General features: G+C 39.3%; 1 protein-coding gene across 1 annotated transcript in view; it reads left to right on the forward strand.

Annotated features, from left to right (window-relative positions):
- LOC150089907 (uncharacterized) overlaps positions 1 to 23,702 on the forward strand; it is a 166,013-nt gene that overhangs the window by 35,476 nt on the left and 106,835 nt on the right. Inside the window, exon 3 of the mRNA XM_090390126.1 lies at positions 2 to 585. Within this exon, the coding sequence (XP_090246252.1) occupies positions 2 to 585 (584 nt within the window). The remainder of the gene's footprint in view (position 1; positions 586 to 23,702) is intronic.

Genomic DNA, 23,702 nt, shown 5'->3' on the forward strand with positions numbered 1-23,702 from the left:
GCCTTGCATGACCAGATAAATTCCACAATAAAACAATGTCCCGAAAAGATAAAAAAATTAGAATTAAAAGGTATTAGCACTAGCTTTCAGTTTGAAGCTAGTACTACTGATAATCATACAGCAAGAATAAAACTGCTGTCAAACAATCCGGGCATTATGAATATGCTAAAAAACCTCATCCGGGATTTACTAGAAGGTGTTATAGTGAACAAAAACGATATGCCTATGTTGCAGAAACTGTTTTCACATGGAGGTAACTTATGGCTTTCTAAGTTGCAGAAAGATATAGGTGTCTATATTCAGCCCAATTATAATCGAAATTTTTTACAGATTTTTGGTTCTCCAGAAGCATGTGGAAAGACTAAAGCTTGCATAAAAGAATACCTTCAGAAAAGTGATAAGGAAATAGTAAAATCTATTAAGCTACGAAATGGCCAAAAAACTCGTGGTGTTATAAAAGAAATTATTAAGAAGTATGATATGAATTTAAAGAAATTCATTGAACAGTGTGAATTACGATCAGCTGAGCTAAATATTAGACAATGTCAGTTGCTAATACATGGATGTTTACAAAGTATTCAGAAGGTAAGTGTAAAGGATAATTTATTTCTGTGACCATTTTTAATTAAATAGTTTATTTTTGTGAATAGGAATTGAATGCCAAAAAAAATAATGACTTGTGGCCGTATGGTAGCATTAACAGTAATTTATCATTGGTTTTGATTTAATTACTGACAGGCATTCATAGCAAAAAATAACACTGAAAATAACAGCCACCACACGTTTCAGAATACAGATGTGCCCCCGTATCCGCTGATTCAGTCACCTGCTGTAACCATGGAAAAAAACCAAAAAACTTAACACGTACTACTCATGTGTCTAATACGATGCTTCCCTTTATTTTTTATGATGTTGATTTTAAATCGAATAGCTTCCCTTTATTTTTTACAATGTTGCATATGGTTTGGTCACCAACATTATAAGGGTTCTTTAGAGATTTAACGGATGCACTGTTTTCAAAATTTTTAATAATTTCAAGTTTTTGTTTAATTGAAAGCAAAACTCTTGCGTTTGCCCATCATTTTCACTATTTATAAAAAAAAAAAAAAAAAAAATCCGACATCCTTGACATAAATAAGGAAACAAAATTTGTCCTTTCGCAGTGTGATGGAACACAACAATCGACGCAGTGCACTAAATCAAACTAAACATGGTCTCTTTTTTTTTATTTTGAGCGATAAGTGTGAAGACAGTGGGGTTGCAAGATAATAGGTACACTCAGTGCTTTTTTGGGACGGTACGCAAGGCACCTTTATTAACAGTGATGTGTGAATATTGGATGCAGTGCACTTCGAAATTTTTTTCACATGTTTACCTACTGTTCAAATGAGCTTAAAATTATTTAACTAAATTTGCATTTTTTACTGTCTATTTTTAAGATATTTTCTATATGAAACTGTATAACCATTTTTATAATTCTAAATTACTCAGTCGGACCTCTGTTTAACGAAGTCCTTTTATAGCAAATTATTTTGAATTCCCCTTGGAAGTTACATTTAAAATAGTTTCCGTTGAGGAAAGAAAATTTTCATGTAGCGAACGGATTAGGAGAGAATTAACTCGGTATGCACTGTTCACATTTCTGGCCTTCAGAAAATTTAGGCAATTAATCCTGCTGCGCGAATTAAGAGAGCTAAAGCATTCTACAACTTGGTAAAACCTACCCGACCACCACCACCAGTCCCACATACGGAGGAGTCGCGCTAGTCAAGAGTGAGCAGGTCAAGGTGTATTCCCACTGGACTCTGGCCCACCTACTGCAGTGGTGTCCAACCTTTTCCTGTACAGGGGCCATATTCAAAAAAAATTTCAAAGTTATATTTCTTTAGTGTGCTACATTTTCCATATCTTGTTGCATGTAAAAGTAAAATTGAAAATATTCAAAAATTTTATTAAGTACAATATACAATTACATTTACTGAACAAAACATTTAATGGGATTTTTTTTTTTTTTTTTGATAATTAACAAAATTTAAAATGCTGTTTTAGTTCACTTTCCTCACGGGCCGTAGGTTGGACACCTTTCGAGAATTAGAAAAGTTATTTTCTTTTACCCCGACAAATAATCATCTGTTGTTTCATGGAACTGCATTTTCCACATTTTTCTGTAAATTTTCCCTATCTCTGTTTACATGGTCACAGTACCTGAATATCCGAATGACACTGACATTTTGGACAGTTTCAAAAAAAAAGAAAAGAAAAAAATTCAAATTTATGAACTAGTGACAATACCGATGACGAGAGAAGGAAAACGAGGACAACGAAGGTATTAATTCTTCTAAACATGAATTGTTAGCATTTGGTGAAAATGAAGTTAGAAAATTGTTAATTAGCTTACAGTTAAATACAATTCGGGGATTTTGAGGATACCTAATTTATAAGAAGGTTTCGGAAGACTTGAAGCATTTGATGAATGCTCTGAGTACGATACCAATTTCACCGAGTGAATGTGAACGAGGACTTTCACAAACGAATCTGATCGCCAGCCCAACCAGTGCTTCATTGATGACAAAAACAGTTTCTTCACTACTGTTTCTTAAAACTGTAGGCCCACCACTAACCCGCTTCGATCTAGCAAAATATGTCAATTCATGGCTGCTTTGGAAACGTCATTCTGCAACCAACACACAAAGTGGAAGAAAAGAAGTCAGCATAGGACAGGGGTCGGCAGCCTGCGGCTCGCGAGCCGCATGCAGCTCTTTTAACATGTAACTGCAGCTCTTTAACTTTACAGCTCACATGAAGCACAATTTGAAATGGAGTTAGAGGACTTAAAAATCAAGGACATGTGGAGTGCAAGACTAAAATGCCTTAAAACTGAAATTGAGGATTTGGAGAGGCAAATGGATGGCGATAGATGACTTTAAAATGCAGATCAAATTGTGTTCGATGCGTGGAGTAGCTTTCCGGACCCACATATAAATTTGAAAATATTTGTGTTTGGACTTCTCTCAGTTTTTGGATCGAAGTATTTTTGCGAGCAAATAATTTTGAACATGAATTATATTAAAAATAAATCAAAAACCGTCATCTGAACAATGCGAGCATGTTTAAAGCTCAACATGTTGAATTATGACATACTCACATGGTGTTGAGTGACACTTGCTCAAGAAGTTCATCAGCAAAAGTCACATTAAATTGTACCTAATTGGATGTTTGTTACATTTTTTTAGTATTAATAAATAATATTTCAAAAAAAAAAAATATATATATATATATATATATATATTTTTAATAAACACCTTCCCACTTTTCCATTTCTTAAAAAACTCTCCCCCCCACCTAGCTTGAGTTGAGGTGCGGCTCTTTGGATTCTCTCTTTTTTTAAAACTGAGATCAAAAATGGCCCTTCACTCAAAAAAGGTTGCCGACCCCTGGCATAGGGTTTCGGATGAGAACTTAATAAAAATTTGGAATATTCTATAAAAACTTTAATATGAAATCATTTTTACTTATATGTTATTATTTTTTACTTGTTTTACTCACATTTTACTTATTTTTTTATATACTTGAATAATAAATTTATGCTTAATAAACTGTGTTAATGCACGTAATTTGTTGTTCTTATTCTAAAAACATTACTACTAAAGTAACAATGTCAGGGAAAAAAATTTTGCAGAGTACTTTTCATATTCTTTTAATTTTCAGTTTTTCTTGATAGCAACGAATGAGTACCAGCACATTTTTTTACAAAAAAAAGCACTGGGTACACTAATCTCCCAATGACTTACAACGCCGGTTCTTGTCGCTTATTTACGACTTGCAAAATATCTCTTTATACCTCTTCTAGTTATTACTTGAATTTTATGATTTCTGGTTTGTTTGTTTTTTTTAATTTGGAGTCTTGAAGTGTCTTGGTTAATCCAGTCCAGGTAAATCGAGAGTCTGTTGTACTTTATTATTGCCGTATTTAATGTTGGTAATGTCTTACTGTGTGTTTAATTTATCAATTAAACATTATTATACTTATGCATGTACAAGAAAATCACGTTATATATGGGGTCAGCAGGTGTTCGCTTATATCTGTGGTTTCAGCCATCCAAACAATCCCGGGTATCCGTGGGGAACGTATCCCCACGGATACCCGGGTCTTACTGTATTCACCTTCTTCTTTGGGTAGTGTAACTGTCTAACTGCTAAATGCAAACTATTTCTATATGGTCGGGCACCTTTGATCAGATGACCTCTGTGAAAATTTGATGTTTTATTCAAATGTATGATCTGCATCATGGGTTACAAAACTGTGACTTGTGAGTTGCATGCATATCTTTGACACAGCAGGCTCTCAGATAAATATAGACTGGAAAAATTCATGCTTCAAAGTAATGCTAATAATAATACAGCTACAAACTAAGTTGCTGGAGGCTACTGTTCTGCATCTAGTTGCATGGTTAGTCCCACAGGAAGTAGTTTTTCTTGGTAATCTTTATTGCCAACAAGAATAACTTCTCAGGAAAATGGGGAATATTTTATTCAATAAGGATAGGTATAATAGGGTATGTGTGCCAGGGACAAAATTTAGTGATATTGCAGAACAATTTTTATTTTTATAAGTACAAAAGATGATATTGTTGTATTGGCTGGTATATGGTTGAGAAAAAGTCTCAAGTCAGGTTGAATTTGAAAGTGCCTGGAATTTTGTTAAGGCATGAAAAAGGAACCAGTTCATGATGAAAGTCTGTCATTCAGTTTATCCCTGGAGAAATTCAGCAGGCTGCCATAGCCATGTGGTCAGGCACGCGGGTGCGTAAGTACACGTGCCTTGAGTGACTGGGGTTCAAGCCCGTGACTGCTGAATACAGTGCTGTTTCTTGTATTCTGTCTATCTTGTGAACTCCTCTGACCATTTGGTCATCCTGGAGTATAAACAGAAAATGTATTATTCAGATACACTGTTAATGGTTACCTGTTGTGTATCTTGTTATTAATAAAAATGAAATTTATTTTGGTTTTTTTTTGGCCGCCCTGCAAGGTTTGTGAGGGAGAATTTTTTCTGCTTGGTTTGTGCTTTTTTAACAAAAATGGGGAGGGCTGTTTTTATAGAGATCGGATACATTTGAATAGAAGGGAGTATATTTGCTGATGCTATGGTTTGATATATATACAGTTGATCTCAATAACAACAGATTAATAAATTAAGAAAGCTATACAATATTTAATTATAAATCAACAGGGATTACCTTTATTTTAGATATAGGAAGCTTCTTTTCCAACTCTCCTAGTCCAACTCGCTAATAATTCTTGAGGATGGCGATATCTATTTTGCAAAGCAGGTGGGACATCTTCCCCACTGTCAGAACCGTAGTGTTCTGACAGTGGGGTTCTGACAGTGGGGAAGATGTCCCACCTGCTTTGCAAAATAGATATCGCCATCCTCAAGAATTATTAGCGAGTTGGACTAGGAGAGTTGGAAAAGAAGCTTCCTATATCTAAAATAAAGGTAATCCCTGTTGGTTTATAATATAATAGAATATAGGAATTATTGAGCATTTAATAGCTCCCAATTATCAAATCAACAATATTTAATACGTATATTTTGTAGAATCTCATTTGTATCAACAACATTTTTACCTTGCTGCTTTTTATGGGTGGCTGTTTCTGTTAACTTTTTGTTGCTGGTATGACACTGCTCTGTGTTAAGCAAAATGAATGCAGAATTTGGAAAGCATCTGAGAAAGGAAAGGTCATATTCAGTGTGCCTGGTCCTGTCATATTTACAATATAAAGCAAATAATTTTTACAACAGATTTTCAGGAATCATGATATTACAATATGATATAATATTGAGATAGACAGGATGTTCCAGAAGGCTGCAAAAAATTGAAAATCAATTATAGGAGAACTATTGATTGCAAGGGAATGCATGCAATTTTTATTAGTATTAGCATTAGTTGAGGCATATGATGCAAGAAAGCAAGCTTATATAACATCAGCCAAAAAAAACAAAACAAAAAACTTTCCATTTCACCCATCCAGTCACTCCAAATGTTTGTCTTGTTCAGCCTTAAATTTATTTAAGCTATTAACTTCCATAACAACAATGGAAGTCTGTTCCAGTAATCAACTACCCGCTGGCTAAAGGCAAACTTCCGCACATCTATTTTACAACTGTCTTTCCTCAATTTGAATCTATGCTGCCTCAGGTTCTTAATCTAAGCAAGCGGAAGTATCCCATCAACATTGAGCCTGCCCAAACCATTCAAGGCCTTATACACTTCAATCAGATCACCTCGCAGGTGATAGTCTCCAGATGCTGCAACTTGCAGAACTTAAGCCTCTCTTGGTAAGAGCACCCCTTTGTTCCTCTCACTAATCTTGTTGCCCTTCTCTGTACTCGTTCTAGCAACTCTGCATCCTTCCTAAAATGAGGCCTCCAGACCTGTACACAGTACTCAAGGTGTGGCCTCACTATTGCCTTATACAAAGGGATAATCACCTCCTTGTCTCTGCTAGCAAAATTCCTATATATATCATTAACAAAACTCCACGACCTGCTCTAGTTGCCTATCTACACTGCTCAGAGAACTTCATATGTCGTTGTTATTTGGTTCTTAGGAGCATTAGCAACTAAGGCTATATTGCTCTGGGGATATGCGGTGGTCATTCCCTGACTTTTCTGCATCCTCCGTATTTGGTGGTCAAGGGCTCGAACCCTGGTCTAATCAAGAAGCGTGTGCTACATGCTGCTGCTTCTGCCCACCTGGCTACAGAGATGCCAGAACTTCATATCTGACTGCATAATTACCCCAGGTGTTTTTTAATTTTCCACATCCCTGAGTGTAGTATCACACAGTTGGTACGTTTCTCTTGGGTTACCAGTACCCCTATGTAGTACTTTGCATTTGTCAATGTTAAACTTCAGTTGCCACTTCTCAGCCCATCTGCCAAACTTTTCTAGATCCTGTTGCAGTAGCATACTGTAATTAACAACCCTGCCAACCTTTGTATCATCTGCAAACTTGGACATTAAGCTGGATATACCTTCATTGATATCATTGAAAAAATACACAAAACAATAATGGGCCCAGCACTGAACCCTAAGGGACTTCACTAATAATGTTAGTTCATTCAGAGCAGTGTCCATTTATTACCACTCTCTGCCATCTCCACTTAACCATCCCTTTATCCATTGCAGCAACTTGCCCTTAATGCTGCTCCAATTTGTATAGCAGTCTTCCCTGTGCAACAGTATCAAAAGCTTTCCCAAAGTGGAAGAGAAACTGTTGAAGTATCAATAAACTGTTGATATATATCAAAATTATTTTTTGCATCTAGTTCCTTTGTGACCACATCATAATATCCAATCAAATTGGGCACACAATTGGTCTATAATTATTTGTGTCACCCTTTGAACCCCCTTTGTGAGTTAAAGACACATTTGCATATATCCAGTCCATGGGGACCTCTCCTGGATCTAAGGATGCTCTCATAATTAAGGGCTAAAGGTTTGCTAACTTCCCTCACTGTCTCTTTCAATATAACTGGATAGATTCCATCTTCCCCAGGTGCCTTTTTCATGTTTAACTTCAACAGTTTCTCTTTCACTTTGCTCTCCATTATTACAAAATCATTTAGCTCCCTGTTAGAGTTTAGTAAACTACTTTCCTCCCCTTACAGAATTCCTCATGTGTGAATGTAGATGTAAAATACTCATTGTTTGTCAACTATCTCAGCAGGATTATCAACAGTTGAACCATCAATGTCGCCAATCTGATTCATCCCCTTCCTTCTAGAGTTTCCATAAGTAAAGAAGTCTTTGTTGTTTTTCTTTGCATCCTTTGCGAATGATTTCTCATAATAAGCCTCTTCTTGCCTAACCTCCTTTGTGACTTGATTACAGACTAGCTTATATCTACCATGCACTTCTGTGTCACCTGATAATTTATATGCATCCCACTAATTTTTCTTCTCTGCCACGAGCCTCATTAGTTCATCTGACATCCATTTAGGTCTAAATCTTGAACAGTATTTCTTAGTTGGTATGAAAAGCCTAGTAACTTCCAAGATTAATTCCTTGAAGGCTTCCCATTTAGAATTTTCTGTTTTTAACATCATCAGTTGATCCTACTGTATAGAATTTAAAAACTGCATAAGACCACTGTAGTCACTTTTACCAAAACAAAAACTCTTCCCTTTAATGGTAGTTACATCTACCATTAAAGGGAATTTGGGGGATGTGGAATTTACTTAAAGATGTAACTACCCGATGGTAGTTACATCTTTAAGTAAATTCCACATCAGTACACCGTGATCACTGTCAGCTAGTGGTTCCTTTATCTGCAAATTCTTAATGCATGAATAATCATTGCCAATAATCAGATCAAGAGTATTACTCCCTCTGGTTGCCCCTCGAACCTGTTGCTGTAGAAAACAATCCTCCAATAAATCCACAAAACGTTTGCTAGCTTGCAAGTGACCCACCCACAAAATTCTGGTCAATATGTGGAAAATTATAATCCCCCATTACAAGGCATTCTGATTTACTGGCCTACTCTATTTCTCTGCACAATTGTTCATTGTACTCACCAGAGTCATTTGGCCTATAACACACTCCTACTCACATTTTCCCTTTCCCAGTGCTTATGTCACACCAAAAACATTGACTCAACATTGAACTGTCCACCCATATCAACTGGATGCACTTCTTTAGATTTTGTGTTTCTTAACTAATAGCATAACCCTTTCTATCTTGTCTATCCTTTCTGTACACACTGTACTCCCCAAATTCCAATTCTGCACTGCTTATATCTGTGACACTGATACCTCTGATATCCTAACAATATCTGCCTTTGATGCCTTGATCAGCACTTAAAATTAGTCAAATTTATTTACTATACTTCTAGCTATTGGTGTACATGCAAGTATACATGCACCTGTTCTATTCTTATTTACCCTAACACAGCCCATGTATTTACTTGTTCCGCAATGACTCCCAGTAGGCTCTAAAATCCCGTGCACCTGTTTTCCAGGCTGCTGCTCAAAGGGTGAAAGTGAAATACAGTGCAAGAATCACTTTTGTCCCTGCCTGCGGCTACTGTTAATCTTTTAGTCTGTGAATCCCCCCAAGCTAGTTTTCCGACCCACCTAATACTGCCTCAGTAGCATCAGTGGTCCTGTTCCATCTATCCTTTTTGCATAATATATTCCCCATCTCCCTGACAGTAGAGTCATCAACAATAACTAGCTCCTGTGGGACCAGCACATTTTGCCTTGAAGATTGCCGCTGTGTTGCCTGATGCACATGAGTGAGCTCTGGCATTGAGTTGGGCAGCTGAGAGCTTGATGGGCCGCTCATATTAATTTCCTCAATGGCATCTACCCTACAGCTCAAACTCCCATGTAGTACACACAAAGACATCCTCCTTGGCTAGATCATGTTCTGTTCTAGAAAGGTCTGCAAACATTTTGCATTTCACATATTTTGTTTAGACTGACTGTGATGCATTGGAGAATTGCCCCCTTCGGTTGTCCCCCGAGCCACAGTACTACTGCTATTTTGTGCTCGTTGCTTTGCTGCTCTAGTATGGGTCATGATTCCGCTTAAGTACAATTTAATTAACAATTAAATTTAATAAGATTAATAAATTTTGCTGATTAACTGATATAATACTATACTAAGCTAATACATTTAATTTCTAATATAGTGCTGCCGACCGGGCTAGCCGGGTGGGTAAAGTGCCTGCCTGGCAACCCAAAGGTCGCAGGTTCGAATCCCGCCTCAGGCTTGGATCAAAGTACTGCAAAAACCTTGGGAGGTGTATTATGGCCACAGAAGCTGATGCGCCAACAACTACAAAAAAAAAAAAAAAAAAAAAATACAGTGCTATGTATTTCGCTATCTAGTTTATGTTAAACATAATGCTTTCAAGTTCAGATATACATTACGCTATTCTGTATTGTATAACAATGGCGGAGGCGCCTCCGTAGCCAGGTGGGAAGGAGCAGCAGTGCGTAACACACGCTTCTTGATTAGACCGGGGTTCGAGCCTGTCACCATCAAATATGGAGGATGCGGAAAGGTCAGGGAATGACCACCGCATATCCTAGAGCAATATGGCCTTAGTTGCTAATGCTCCTAAAATCCAAATAACAAACAAATAATAACAATGGCAGCAAGTTACGAATGGTAAAATCTATGGGCACTAAGTATTAACTTTCAAATTGCTATCTGAATTCAAAATAAACCAAAGAGCTTGACTAGGACTATATACAATTAACGCCAGGGGCTCACATCTGGTGAGTAATGGGCTTGGCAAACCCAGGGTCCTGAGCTGGATATCATTATTCTTCTCTTTCTTGGTGATTCCTTTTCTGCTTCTGACTCTTCTCTCTCTCTCTCAGGATAATTCGAGAATTTTTTCTTTGGCTGGTGCAGCATAAGCCTTAGGCTTCCTTGTGCTATATGGCTAATAATACTAATGTCAACTTTTTTTTTTTTTTTTCCAGGTAGTTCCATAACCAAAATTTGGCACATTATGTCAAATGTGCTCATGTGGACAGTGACTGCCAAGTATGTGGACTGTAGTAATGATTGACACGATGAATTGTTTATTGCATGCAATGTGTGGTAGAGCATCATTGTTTAGCTGATCCATTGAATCCTTTTTTCAGTTTTCCAGAGTGGACAATCTTTGAAGTAAGCAGTGAATATTTGCAATTTGGGTACTTTGGTCTATCTGCTTTATATTCTGAGTAAAATCATATGAGCCACAGGCAGCACAAGTGGCTAAAATTCTGCAGCCATTCTGAGAGTGGACAAATTTTTTGGCATTTAAAAAAACACGTCGAATTAGGGATATATGGCTTTATGTGATAATTAAGGTACGCAGCCGTTGGTGGTCCAATTGTCTCAGATGTTAAGTTTATGTTCTGCATTGGAAGAAGAGCATTTTCTCATTTAATAAATATCTGTTTGACATGTTTAATTCCTTGGTCTTTCAGTTCTAACAATATTTCCTCTTCTGACAGGTTTAGAAGGTTCTGCTCAGTTTTGAATGTCCCTAGAGGAGTTCAGAGTAGCACAGAGAGAGACAGTGATGGATCATTGTATCATTGTATCTTCCAATGTATCATTGGAAGATACAATGTATCATAGTATCATTGTATCTTCCAATGATACAATTTTCAGATGATCAGACTGTCAAGCATTTGAGACCTGTCAATGCATTTTTGAACCTTCAGTGGTGCAGGTGTTCAAAGACTGGTTGTGTATAAAGTGTAATTAAGATGCATGGGAACTCTTATAATATTTAGATTTATCTTCAAAAGCTTGATAGTAGATTAGGATGAGTCGTCCATCATTCAGTGAGCCAGTGTAGGATTGCCATTTTAAGTAGGATTTGAGGAGAACACATTGCTCCTTTTAGCCCTGGGAGTTGTCTTTACCATCCCAGTTTAGTAAGGTTAATATCTTATATAAAAGTCAAAAGCAAAGTGACTTTCCTTTCCCAGGTTAGTATTTTTAAGATAAAGAGTAACTTACAATCAAAGAAATTTTAAAGAACATTAGAAATAAGGAATAACTATATTATTATCATAAAAACTTTTTCTTCTTTATGGGATTTCCCCCATCCCCCATGGTGGGTACTGGTGCCAAGTGCATGGGGTGGTTGGTTGTGTCTGGTTACTATTATTATTGTTATTACTGTTGGTTGAGGAACTCTCTTACTACCCTTCAGATGTTTGGAGTCATGGCTTTCTGGAGTTCCATGTAAGTATTCTCTGGGAGGCCTATTGCTGCTAGGTTCTTATGGAGATTCTTTGGCACCATAAAATTGGTTGACATGATGATCAGGATGGTCATTACTTGTTCCATATGCCACATATCCTTAACTTCCTCTCTTAGTTCTTTTCTCATGTTTTCTGGAGTTTGCTGGGGTTAGGCACTGCTATATTGATCAAGTAGGTAGCCCTTCTTGTCAGTGAGCATTATATCTGGTCAATTATACAAAATTGTCTTGTCCATTATTATGGCGTGGTCCCAGTATAGTGTGTGAGTAGGGTCCGTAGTACTGCTTGAGGTTCACATTTGTAATACAGTATGCTTTCTTTGATCAAGCGGTATTGACTTCAGTTATAGCTCGGACACAGCATGGTTTTGTTAAGGGAAAGTCTTGCCTGACCAATTTGATTGGATACTATGATGCAGTCACAAAAGAACTGGATGCAAGGAATAACTTTGATATTATGTACTTGGATCTTAGAAAGGCTTTTGATACTGTTGCACATGGAAGACTGCTGCACTAATTGGAGCAGTGTGGCATTGAAGGCAAATTGCTGCATTGGATAAAGGGGTGGTTGAGGGGGAGAAGACAGAGAGTGGTAATCAATGGACACTGCTCATCGTGGACTAATGTTATTAGTGGAGTCTCTCAGGGTTCAGTATTGGGTCCATTATTGTTTTCTGTATTTATAAATGATATTGATGATGGTATATCAAGCTTAATGTCCAAGTTTGCAGATGATACAAAGGTTGGCAGGGTTGTCAAGGACACTACTGCACTATGCTGCTGCAACAGGATCTGGAAAGGTTGAGCAGATGGGCTGAGAGGTGGAAAATGAAGTTTAACATTTGACAAATGTAAAGTACTACATATGGGAAACAGCAACCCCAGAGCAACGTATCAACTCTGTGGTACTACACTGACAGTGGTAGCCTAAATAAGTTTAAGGCTCAGCTGGACAGGTATTTCGAACGAACAGAGGGGTGAAGTGGAAGTGGTTATTTTTTATTTATTTATTTTATTTATTTTTTTTTTTGGCTGATGCTGCATAAGCTTGCTTTCTTGCATCAAATGCCTCTACTAATGCTAATGCTATTTTTGCACCAACTTCAGATGTATTATCCTGGTGACCTGGTTGTGTCTGTGAGTGTACGTACTCTGTCTGGGTGATCATCCTACATCCTGTGATGTGCTGGATTGTTTCTGGGGCGAGGTGGCATTGTCGACATATGTCATCTATCACTCCAGGTACTTACTTGGTGATGTATTTCTTGTAGTTCCTGGTGTTGATTACCTGGTCTTGGATGGCAAGCATGACTCGTTCGATCTTGGGGAAGAGATTCCTTTTTGTGAGCCATGCATCAGAAGCATTCTTATCTATGTAGCCTTGATGGAGGTCATTGTAGTGTCTGCCATGAAGTGTGCTTTCTTTGCTCATCTTTCTGTGTTTGTTTCTTCTGCCTGTTTGAGTGGGGTGGGTCTTTGTGACCCTGACAGAATTCAAGGTCCATGGCCTTGAATTCTGTCAGGGCTTTCTTCCACTCTTCTATTCTGGATACCATGACCTCATTTGTGTTAGGCGCCTCTTATGCACGTGCGCGTCGGTGTGACGGCTGCCTAATCTTGAGCTCCTCAAGTTTTCAGTGTTTAATGTATTTTTTTTAGCGAGTCTGAGTAATATGTTCGTATAGTGACTTCCTAAGTTATCCTGCATCCTTGGTGAAGATGAATATCATGAATCTTTCGGTAATTATTGTTTTTTACGTGATTTTTTTCTTGCCTGTACTGTACTGTACTGTATTCATATTTGCCGCCTTTGCTTGTCTCAATGCCCGGATGTTAACTTCTTGGTTACTAGCCTTCACTGCTCACTAACTCTTGCCCACTACTATATCACAAGGTCAAGCAGTTGCATTGTGTTGGGAGTTATTCACCAGTCGACCCCCCGTATTGCAGGACGTTTACAACTCCAACCTATTTACGCTCCTGCTCTACTTATGAGACTGCCTTCGACAACAAGCTGGAAGAAACTTGGCAATCAAGCGTTTGGTTATTTGTCTGCTATTTGCCTGGCAACGAAGTTTTGGAAATTGTCAGCGCTCTCAACAGACCACTTTTACTTTGACTACTAAACACAATTGTAAACTTTTTTCAACCCACTCGTAATCCTTTTATCTGCGCCTAAAATCTGAAAATGCCTTTAAAGCAAGATCACTCAAATAATGAAAGCTGCATAATTTGTGGCATTGTTCCGGACGCAACTGTAGAATGTACTTCCTGTCTCAAGACATACGGAAGCGAATGTCTCGCGTTGGACCTAAAGAGGCTCGGGATGCAGCGACGGAAAGTATGGCAGTGTCCCCCCTGTAAGGGAGAAAATTATATGCAGTCACTAGGAACAACTGGTGAAACTTCTAACAACGACGTTAACCAAATTTCGAATTCATTTGAGCACAGGACCCAACCCGCACCTGAAGTAGACACGGAAAAACTGAGATCGTCAGATTCACATGTGGAATTGACCCCTGATTCATTACTGGCAGAACAAAATCTCATCATGCAAAAATCAAGTAGTTCCCAACAGGATAACATCCTATCAACAGAGATCTCAGCAATAGTTAATCAAGCATCACTCAAACACAGTCCACTCTTTGTCTCGCTCCTCACAAAAAAAAAAAAAAAAAAGGTAAAGTGCAGCCATTATCAACCCACTGCAGGATGGAAGCCTCCTCAACAATTCATGCTGAGGGAAAATGGACCATAATCTGCCACGCTGGTCCAGTGCGGGTTGGCAGATCGACCATATTCAGGGGCTTGAACCCCGGTATACTCAAAGAGTGTGCGCTATGCACTGCCGCTCCTCACCACTCGGCTCCTCACAAATATCGAGACAACTCTATGTAAGAAGCTATCCCCAATTAATAATATCCTCGCAGACCTACTGCTTGAAAACAAGCGACTACGAGAACAAAATGAATGCATGCACAAAACATTGGAGGTGTTGGGGAAAAACTTTGATGACTTGAAGCACTCTGTTTGTGATCTTGCTGTTCAAACTAACCATCATGAGCAGCATCCTCCGGACGAACACGTTCATGCGAAACCGAGAGCTCCTACCCAAACCACCCCATCTTTATTATCACGACTCCTCTCCATCCCCCATTCTTACAAGATGTGAGTCTGAAGTTGTGTGCCCTGAAATCACAGCAGATGCCAGCGAATACTCTGGAAATACTGCCTCCCAGAAGATCCAAAGAAGTCATCAGGAGCAAAACCTGGCAAATTGCACCTTTTCGCGATCACAAAACTCACATATGGGGTCCTCGCGCTCGAGACCGGATAATGCTCTGGCTGCGGAAGTACATCGCAATTGTGGCTCCACCTCAAACAACGTGAGGGGTAACCAATATACAGGGACTATGATTGTATCTAATGTAAAGACCCATAGAGACTTTTTTTTTTTTTGATTTGGTAGTTGTTGGCGCATCGGCTTCTGTGGCCATATTGCACCTCCCAAGGTTTTTGCAGTACTTTGATCCAAGCCCGAGGCGGGAATCGAACCCGCGACCTTTGGGTTGCCGGGCAGGTACTTTACCCACTCAGCTAGCCCGGTCGGCACCCATAGAGACACTACAACGTATGCAATGATTGCAAGCCAACGAACAAAAGAACAAACACTGACCCGTAATCCAACTCTTAAGGAACTGAGCCCCAATCTTAAAGTTATTGGAACCAATTTGCACTTCAGCCAGCAGTGCGTAGCACACGCTTCTTGATTAGACCGGGGTTCGAGCCCGTCACCACCAAATACGGAGGATGCGGAAAGGTCAGGGAATGACCACCGCATATTCCCGGAGCAATATGGCCTTAGTTGCTAATGCTCCTAAAAACCAAATAACAACATAACAGCACTTCAGCAAGATGCAAATTGCGAACACTAGAATGATGGACAAGCGGATGCATAATGTCTTCATTAGTAGGCTCTCCCCTGCTACCTCAGCCGATGATGTGGAAAACCTTCTTGCTGCATTCAAAATGAATGGTAGAGTCACTAAGCTGTCCACTAAATATCCCACCTACGCCTCCTTTAAGATTGATGTAGCTGATGCAAATTTTGAAGCACTCTTCAATCCTGAAATCTGGCCTGCTGGAGCTCTTGTTATGCCATATCTCGGGCAGCGATATAGAAGTAATGGAAAGGACTCCCACCAATGGTACCCTGATTCATAGCAGTCCCAGATCTTGTTACCGCAACCAGAATCACAGACACAGAACACCAATATGCCGATCCCTGTGCTCATCAGTCCTAGAGACACCATGCTGAATCGAGTAGTGCCATGTCAGAGACCACCCGTCTGTATCAAAGTACCCAGAGTACCTGCCTGCACCATCTTTTATCAGAATGTGCGTAGTCTTCGGAACAAGCTTGATACTATGGAGCAAATTCTGCTCCCCGGACATTTTGACCTGCTTGCCATCACCGAAACCTGGCTGAATGATGATGAAGAATTCCTTGCGGTAGCTGCCCCAGCTGATTATGGGGTCGTATTCACATCTCGGATTGCACGCAAGGGTTGAGGCATCGCATTATTCTACAAGAAATCTGTTTTCAAGCTATTGGATAATAAATCCAGTAACTCTCCTAACTATGAAGCAATCCTCGTTACGTTAGGATACAACTTCGTGACGTTTGACGTCTGTGTGCTGTATATACCCCCAAAGCCGTTCCAGCAAATCATCCTTGAAGTTTCCAACTGGTTAATCAATCAGCTGCATCCCACAGCTTCTCACTTAGTTTGTGGTGATTTCAATTTACCTCCTCAGCTATCTAATCTGAAAAAGGATCTTCTGACACACTTGAGATGTGCTGACCTACAACTTATTAATGAAGCTCCAACCAGGAGGAATAACCTCTTAGATCTAGTTCTAGCCTCTTTCCTTTGCACCCTTGATTACATTACAGAAACGTCATTTGACTCTGATCATGTCCCGATACATGTGACCGCATATCTGCCAGCCCCCAAATTAGAAGCCAGAAGGACAACAACAAAGGTTGACATTACTAGCCCCAACTTACTTGACGTAGATAAGTACATCAGAGCCGCCTCTCTCATTCCCTGGGTGGCCTTAGAGACTTGTGACCCAGAACTAGCTGTGAACATTCTCACAAACTGGATCAACACGGTTGCCAAATATACTGCTTCTAAAAAGATCACAATCAGTCCATATACAAGACTTTGGAGGAATTCTGAACTCAAAATGAGTTTCCAGCTGAAGCAACAGCTCCATCGCACATGGAAACAATCTCAAATTTGTCAATGATCGTATCGTTTATTCAAGGGCACGGGCTCAATTTAATCACCTGGAATCTGAGGCAATCAAATTATATGTTAACCGTGAGCTGGCTAAAGGAAAAATTCCATACAAGAAAGTGAACCCTCATTTTCCTTTACAACTTGATCCTGAATTGTGGCTTGATTTCGTCACAAGATTTAACCGTAATCTTATGCCAAACTCAGATCTAGCTCTACGAACAGAGCCCATCCAGCAAGAAGTGTTGAACAACATTCAGATTACAAAACAACAACTGATCATAGCCATCAATTCTCTACCTGCCTCGTCAACCACCGGTGATGATGGAGTTCCCCAATTCATGCTCAAATGCCTAAGTCCGTACATTATTCAGCCACTTTTAATTATCTTCAACCAGTTACTCTCGAACAAAATTTTCCCACAGCAGTGGAAAAACTATCTCATCAAACCTTTAGCCAAAGTTCAGTCGCCATCGAAACCTAAACACTTCCGACCCATCTCCAACTCCTCCAGCCTGCTGAAGCTCCTGGAGAAGGCCTTACTCCCCATCCTCACTAAGCAGATCTTGCCCAGTAATCCAGCCCAAACTCACTACTCCCTTCCAAACAGACCAACGATCACCAATCTGCTAGCCACCACGAATACTATCTTGTCAGCATTGGAGAATAGGCAGGAACTAGCTGTGACTTACTTAGACATTGAGGCTGCATTTGATGCCGTCCAAGTAAACCAACTTCTCACTCTCCTGGAATGCCACTTCCAGATCACAGGGAACATATTATGCTTTCTCTCCTCTCTTCTGAATAACAGAGTTATAAAGCTTCATACAGGAGATAGCACCCTTACTAGATCCGTCACCGCAGGAGTCCCACAAGGAGGGGTCCTTTCGGGCCTTCTGTTTTCATCCATTATCTTCCCACTGGTTGCACATTCTCGATGTCTACTGAGCTATGCGGACGATATCAAGATACTCACTCCCATCATTCCCGGTCAAGACCTAGATCTGGTAAAAGTGGAAATTAACAACAGTCTCACCACAGTCACATCTTACCTCTGCCAGTTTGGGCTCAAGATCAATCCTGCTAAGTCCAAATTCATGGTGTATTCATTGAAGCAAACTCCTTCTTCTCTCCAGCCTTTGATCGGCAACACCCTCATCCCAATTGTGTCCAGCCATCGTGATCTGTGCGTTGTATTCGACCCAAAACTTCGATTCAACGCCCACATGGATATGCTCCTCACACGTGCTTCAAGACTCCGGTGGATAGCAAAACAACATCTCCTTCATATCACAGATAAAAAGATAACCGTGAGGTACATAAGAACAGTTATCTTTCCACCTTTACTCTATGCTGCTGAAATTTGGGCGTCAGCGGCACCGTCAATAAAGAAACCACTCTTTGCCACAGAATTCTGGCTCCTAAAGTGGGCCAACAGGAAGCACAACCTTCCAGCTCTGATTCGTACCACACAGCTTGCCAACTCTCTCGGAATTCCACGGCTTCCCACCTTAGTCGACGACCAACGCCTCCTAGCAACAGTCAAGATGATAACAGGCATAATGGCAACACCTTCATTCTGGGATACCTGTAGCTGGAGGATCCCCCCCTGCTGCCCTTAGGGCCAATCCCGAGCTCCACTCGCATTCAGCACGACTCCATCTCTCGGACAGGTTCCTTCCTCAGCAGATGCTCAAACAAACCCAGGCACTGGACGCCGACCTGAACAAATTCGCTGCTGACCGGACTTACCGGAAAAAAATTATGACGAGTAGGACTAATCAGCAATGACTGACGTATACCTTGCATCTGTTCCTGTCTGAGTGAGCTGGTGCTCTTATCTCGATGTTAAGCCAGCTCAATCAGATTTAACTCTCGTAAAGAGTTCTCCCCTTTGTATTATAATATGTTTTCTTTGTAAAATTACCTTTTTGTAAATAATTGTTCAATTTTCCCAAGTTTGGGAAACTGTAAGCCCCTGGCTTTATGGCCGTGAAGGGTAATAAAGATTATCTCTCTCTCTCTCTCAGCAGTGCGTAGCACACGCTTCTTGATTAGACCGGGGTTCGAGCCCGTCACCACCAAATACGGAGGATGCGGAAAGGTCAGGGAATGACCACTGCATATCCCGGAGCAATATGGCCTTAGCTGCTAATGCTCCTAAAAACCAAATAACAACAACAACCTCATTTGTTTCCAATTTGGCTGCTCTGTGTTGTAGTTCTTGTACTTGATGTTCCTCCTCCAGTTCTAGTTCGGTTGTGCTCATATTCTCTGTTCTTTGTAGTTCATTGCTTAGATCCTGCTTGATTTTTTCGAAGATTGCAGGAGATATCGGGTTCTTCGTGATGATGGTCCATGTCTGTTCTGCTATTTGCTGTTTGGTGACCTGAATAGTCAGGAACCGTTCCAGCCACTTGGCATGTAGTTTCAACCTGTACATTGTCATGTTGGTCTCTTGCTTGGTTACTTTGTAGTACTCGCATGATGAACATATTCATTTCGGTGCTCCACTTCGTGTGTTGGCATTTTCTTCCTTTGTGGTAGCCAAACAGGTGACAGTGACACCTGTTTGGCTACCACAATAGCTCTACTGTCTACATCACAAGGCTGTCTCTGACTTTTTGAACTGACTTCTCTGCCTAAATCCTAAATGCAAGTGACTTTATCCTTTGCCACACTCGATGCTGTATGTTCAGTAATTGTACTTCCCATAATCCTTCACCTTTATCTATGGAGGTGGACCTGATTAGCTTTGTCATTTGCATCTGATGGTGGTGGTAGTTATTAGGAGCAGTGCCAAATGGTGCCACTTTCTGCCTCAGCTCTCATTTCAACCTTGAAAGAGGTAGGTTCAATGAATTGACTTTCATGCTTTTTTATTATTATTATTGGTGGTAGTAATAGTAGTGGCAAATGATGTAAGGAAGCAAGTTTATACAGCATCAGCCAAGAAATAAAAAAATCAACACTTCCTATTTCGCATGACCATCCCTTCTAACAATTTATCTATTTATTCCTTGAATTTATTTAATTACCCACCTCCATAACACCAGATGGGAGTTTGTTCTAACATTCAACTACTCTCTTAGTGGAGGCAAATTTTCACATATCTGACCATCCTTCCTCAGTTTGAATTTATGCCCCCTCATGTGTATAGTCCAAGTAAGAATTCCATCAGCATTGAGCCTGCTCAATCTATTCAAGGCCTTAAATACCTCACTCCTAGGCACCTGCAAGATCTTCTTGCAGGTGCCTAGTTTCTAGATGCTACAATTTTCAAAACTGAAGCCTTTCTTGATAAAGCACCCCTTTTCTCCCCAAACCAATCTTGTTGCTCTTCTCTGTACCCATTCCAACAGATCCATAACCTCCCTAAAATGAGGCTTCCATACTTGTATTCAGGATCTCGCCTAATCATTGCTGTATACAAAGGGATAATCACCTCCCTATCTCTAAGAGCACTTTTTAAGTTCAGAGAAACTACTTAGTAAACAAATATGCTTAGAACCCAGGACCAGTCTATTAATGTTTGATATTTCACTAGAAAGTCATAAGATAGTTCAAGTAGATTTTCTTTCAACTAATTTGAACACCTTCCTCAAAAAAGGTAGCATCTATTCACAGTTCAATTCCAAAAGGAAGATTACTTCACTGTTACAAAAGTCAGATTGAAGATTTTTTTTTTTTTTTTTTTGAGTATTAAGTAAAAAACTCAGTACCATCTTAAGCAGAAGGAACCATAGAGAAAGTAATTAAGACAGATGAATAGTTATCAAGGATAACTATTCGTGTGTGTAGTTGTGATTCTTAGATCTTCGGTGATAATTCTGTCAGAAAAAGTAAGTGGAGCTTATATGAGTTTAAGTGGAAATTGACATCATTGAGTTTAGAACGGAGACCACATATATTTGTGGAATTAATTAGGAAGTTTTTGGAAGGTTTTGTTATTTTTGCAGTTAAGTTTTTTCATAATAATTCATTATTCACAGTTACAGAATGAAAATGTTGCACACCTTTTGAAGGAGCTACTGATGTCTGCATATGTGTGTGCGTGCATGCTTGGGAAAATTTGCACATTGTTCACAAGGGGCCATTCTTCTACCTCTATTTGAGACCAGCTAGCTGAAGAGAAAGGTTGACTGAAGAGGCCTTTAGAAATTCCTCCAGTTTATGGTAGGACTTGAACTTAGATCTCTCCAAATAAGTGACAAATAGCAAAACTACAGATGATTGCCAAAGAGGACAACTGCTTTAGGCATACATAATGTCTGATTGAATTAATAGAGACTGAGAAAGGCAGACATCCATTTGATTTTCATCAGAGTGAATTTTTGTACCGTAGGAAAGCTGATGAGTTCAAGCAGTGAATAAACTTTTGTGTGAACTGAAGCATCTTGTCATGTGAAAAATAAGTTAAAAGCTCACTCTAACAAAGAGTCCCCGGAAATTTTATATATTTCTGTGTGATGCTGGCAATAAGTGGTAAATTAAAGAATATATAGAATTATGCAAAAGAACATTCATATATATGTTTTAATGAACAGTCATACATATAAATATTCTTGTATAAACCAAGAAATAGGAAAGACAGCAGCATATATCATCAGCAAAGACTTGTTTACTTATGTAAAGACTACAAGGAAGATAATAAATCATGTTGGTCTGCTAGTTATGAATGGTTTAGCTGTTGATGAATCTACTCAGGTTGCTGACAAATTGAAGATATTTTGCATCCATATTCAAACACGAGGAACTTTTTAGGGATAGTAATGCCAAAGGAGTAACAAATTCGGCTAAGGTAAAGAAAATCAACACAAGAACAATGAGAAACATCAGATAACTTACACGGAAAATTAGTTTTTTGACACCGGACTCTAGCGCTGCTTGCTCAGTAAACAGCCGGTAGGTGTTATCGGTCCGGAGCCAAAATCGAGAAGGATGGCAAACGATGAAATGATTGGTGGTGGATTCGACAGACGACAAGCTACTGTGTAGTCATTGGTTGGCATTATAATGTATATTTATGAATAAAGAACGGTGCATAATAGTTTTGTGATGAATGGTAAACAGGTAATAGTAGTGGTGAATCTTTTAAAGATGGAAGAGATTTGTAAGGAAAATAAAATGTTGGTTGAATTTTTAATGAAAACTAAATTAATAAAAGTTTCGTTCTGTTCATTTCTATTTTCTTCATTATATTTTTTTCTCATTATTAAAAGCAGATTTTTGGAGATCATGAGTGTTTTTACTATACTGTTGATTTAAGTTTGGTTACGAAAAAAGGAAAAGGTTTCTTTATTTTTCATTATATTTTGTAACCTGACCTTAAAAATAAAAGTACAGTAATAAAAAATTAATATTTTGTTAATGAACAATTTATGCGATAGTCCACCCATGATTCTAAAGAAAAAAGGTTAGTTTACCTCCATTTTGGGAGGGGTTCAAGCTCCCATGGGATTCAAGTGGAGGAAACCTGACCTTTTTTCACCATTAGGGCATATTATTGAACAAGAAAATAAAAATAGTCATAAAAAATTTATCTTTTTATGAATGTATTTCTAAATATGACTGTAATTCTAAAGAAAAAAGGTTAGGTTACCCCCTCCACTTCGGGAGGGGATCAAGCTCCCATGGGATTCAAGTGGAGGTAACCTGACCTTTTTTCACCATTATGGAAAGCATTCATTAGGGCAAGTTACCATTAGTGCTTCTGAGTGCTACTAAAGTGATATTAAACTGATGTTATCGTGTGTTGTGTTCGTGCACCAATCAGCACATCGTTTGCCACGCCTACCTGTCAATCAATATATCGTTCTTGACTTTGCTCCAGACCGATAACACCTACCGTCTGTTTACCGAGCAAGCAGCCCTAGAGTGCCGTATCGGGAAACTAATTTTCCAACTTAAGTTATCTGACGTTTCTCGTCGTTCTCATGTTGGCTTTCTTTACCTTCGCCACAAATTCTAATAGGGAGTTAAATGATTTTGTGAAAACCAAGAGAAAGGTGGTATTATGTATTTGTGGTAATACCTTACTTAGTAAAGCCAATCAGTGTAGTGAAGTGCATGTATTGTAGTGTGGTTTAGGTTTATGTTTGCATTGTGTGATTGGTCACTTAATCCAGTAGTCCACGGTGCCTCCGTAGCCAGGTGGGCAGGAGCAGCAGTGCGTAGCACACGCTTCTTGATTAGACCGGGGTTCGAGCCCATGATCACCAAATACGGAGGATGCGGAAAGGTCAGGGAATGACCACCGCATATCCCCGGAGCAATATGGCCTTAGTTGCTAATGCTCCTAAAAACAAATAAACAAATCCAATAGTCCACAAAAAACTGCCAACCTCTGGTTACCCTTCTGAGCACATGCACCTGAACCAGGGTAACTGCATACCAAGGAAAGTGAAATTGCATTTTATGAGCAAACTTGTGCTGTTCGTTTGACAGGAAGCAGAGGCTTGTGATTAATGTTTATCTTTATATTAGGTTTAGTGATTGGATTGGGAGAGTGCTTAATGACCATTGCCTATCTGCTACTTGGATAGGCTTTAGAGATAATCAGAAAAGTGGAAATTATATTTTAATGCAAGGTTTTACACTTGAGAAA

Source organism: Mastigoproctus giganteus, chromosome 2 (assembly GCF_048544385.1).
Source record: "Mastigoproctus giganteus isolate SK-2022 chromosome 2, ASM4854438v1, whole genome shotgun sequence".
NCBI classification, from domain to species: Eukaryota; Metazoa; Arthropoda; class Arachnida; order Uropygi; family Thelyphonidae; genus Mastigoproctus; species Mastigoproctus giganteus.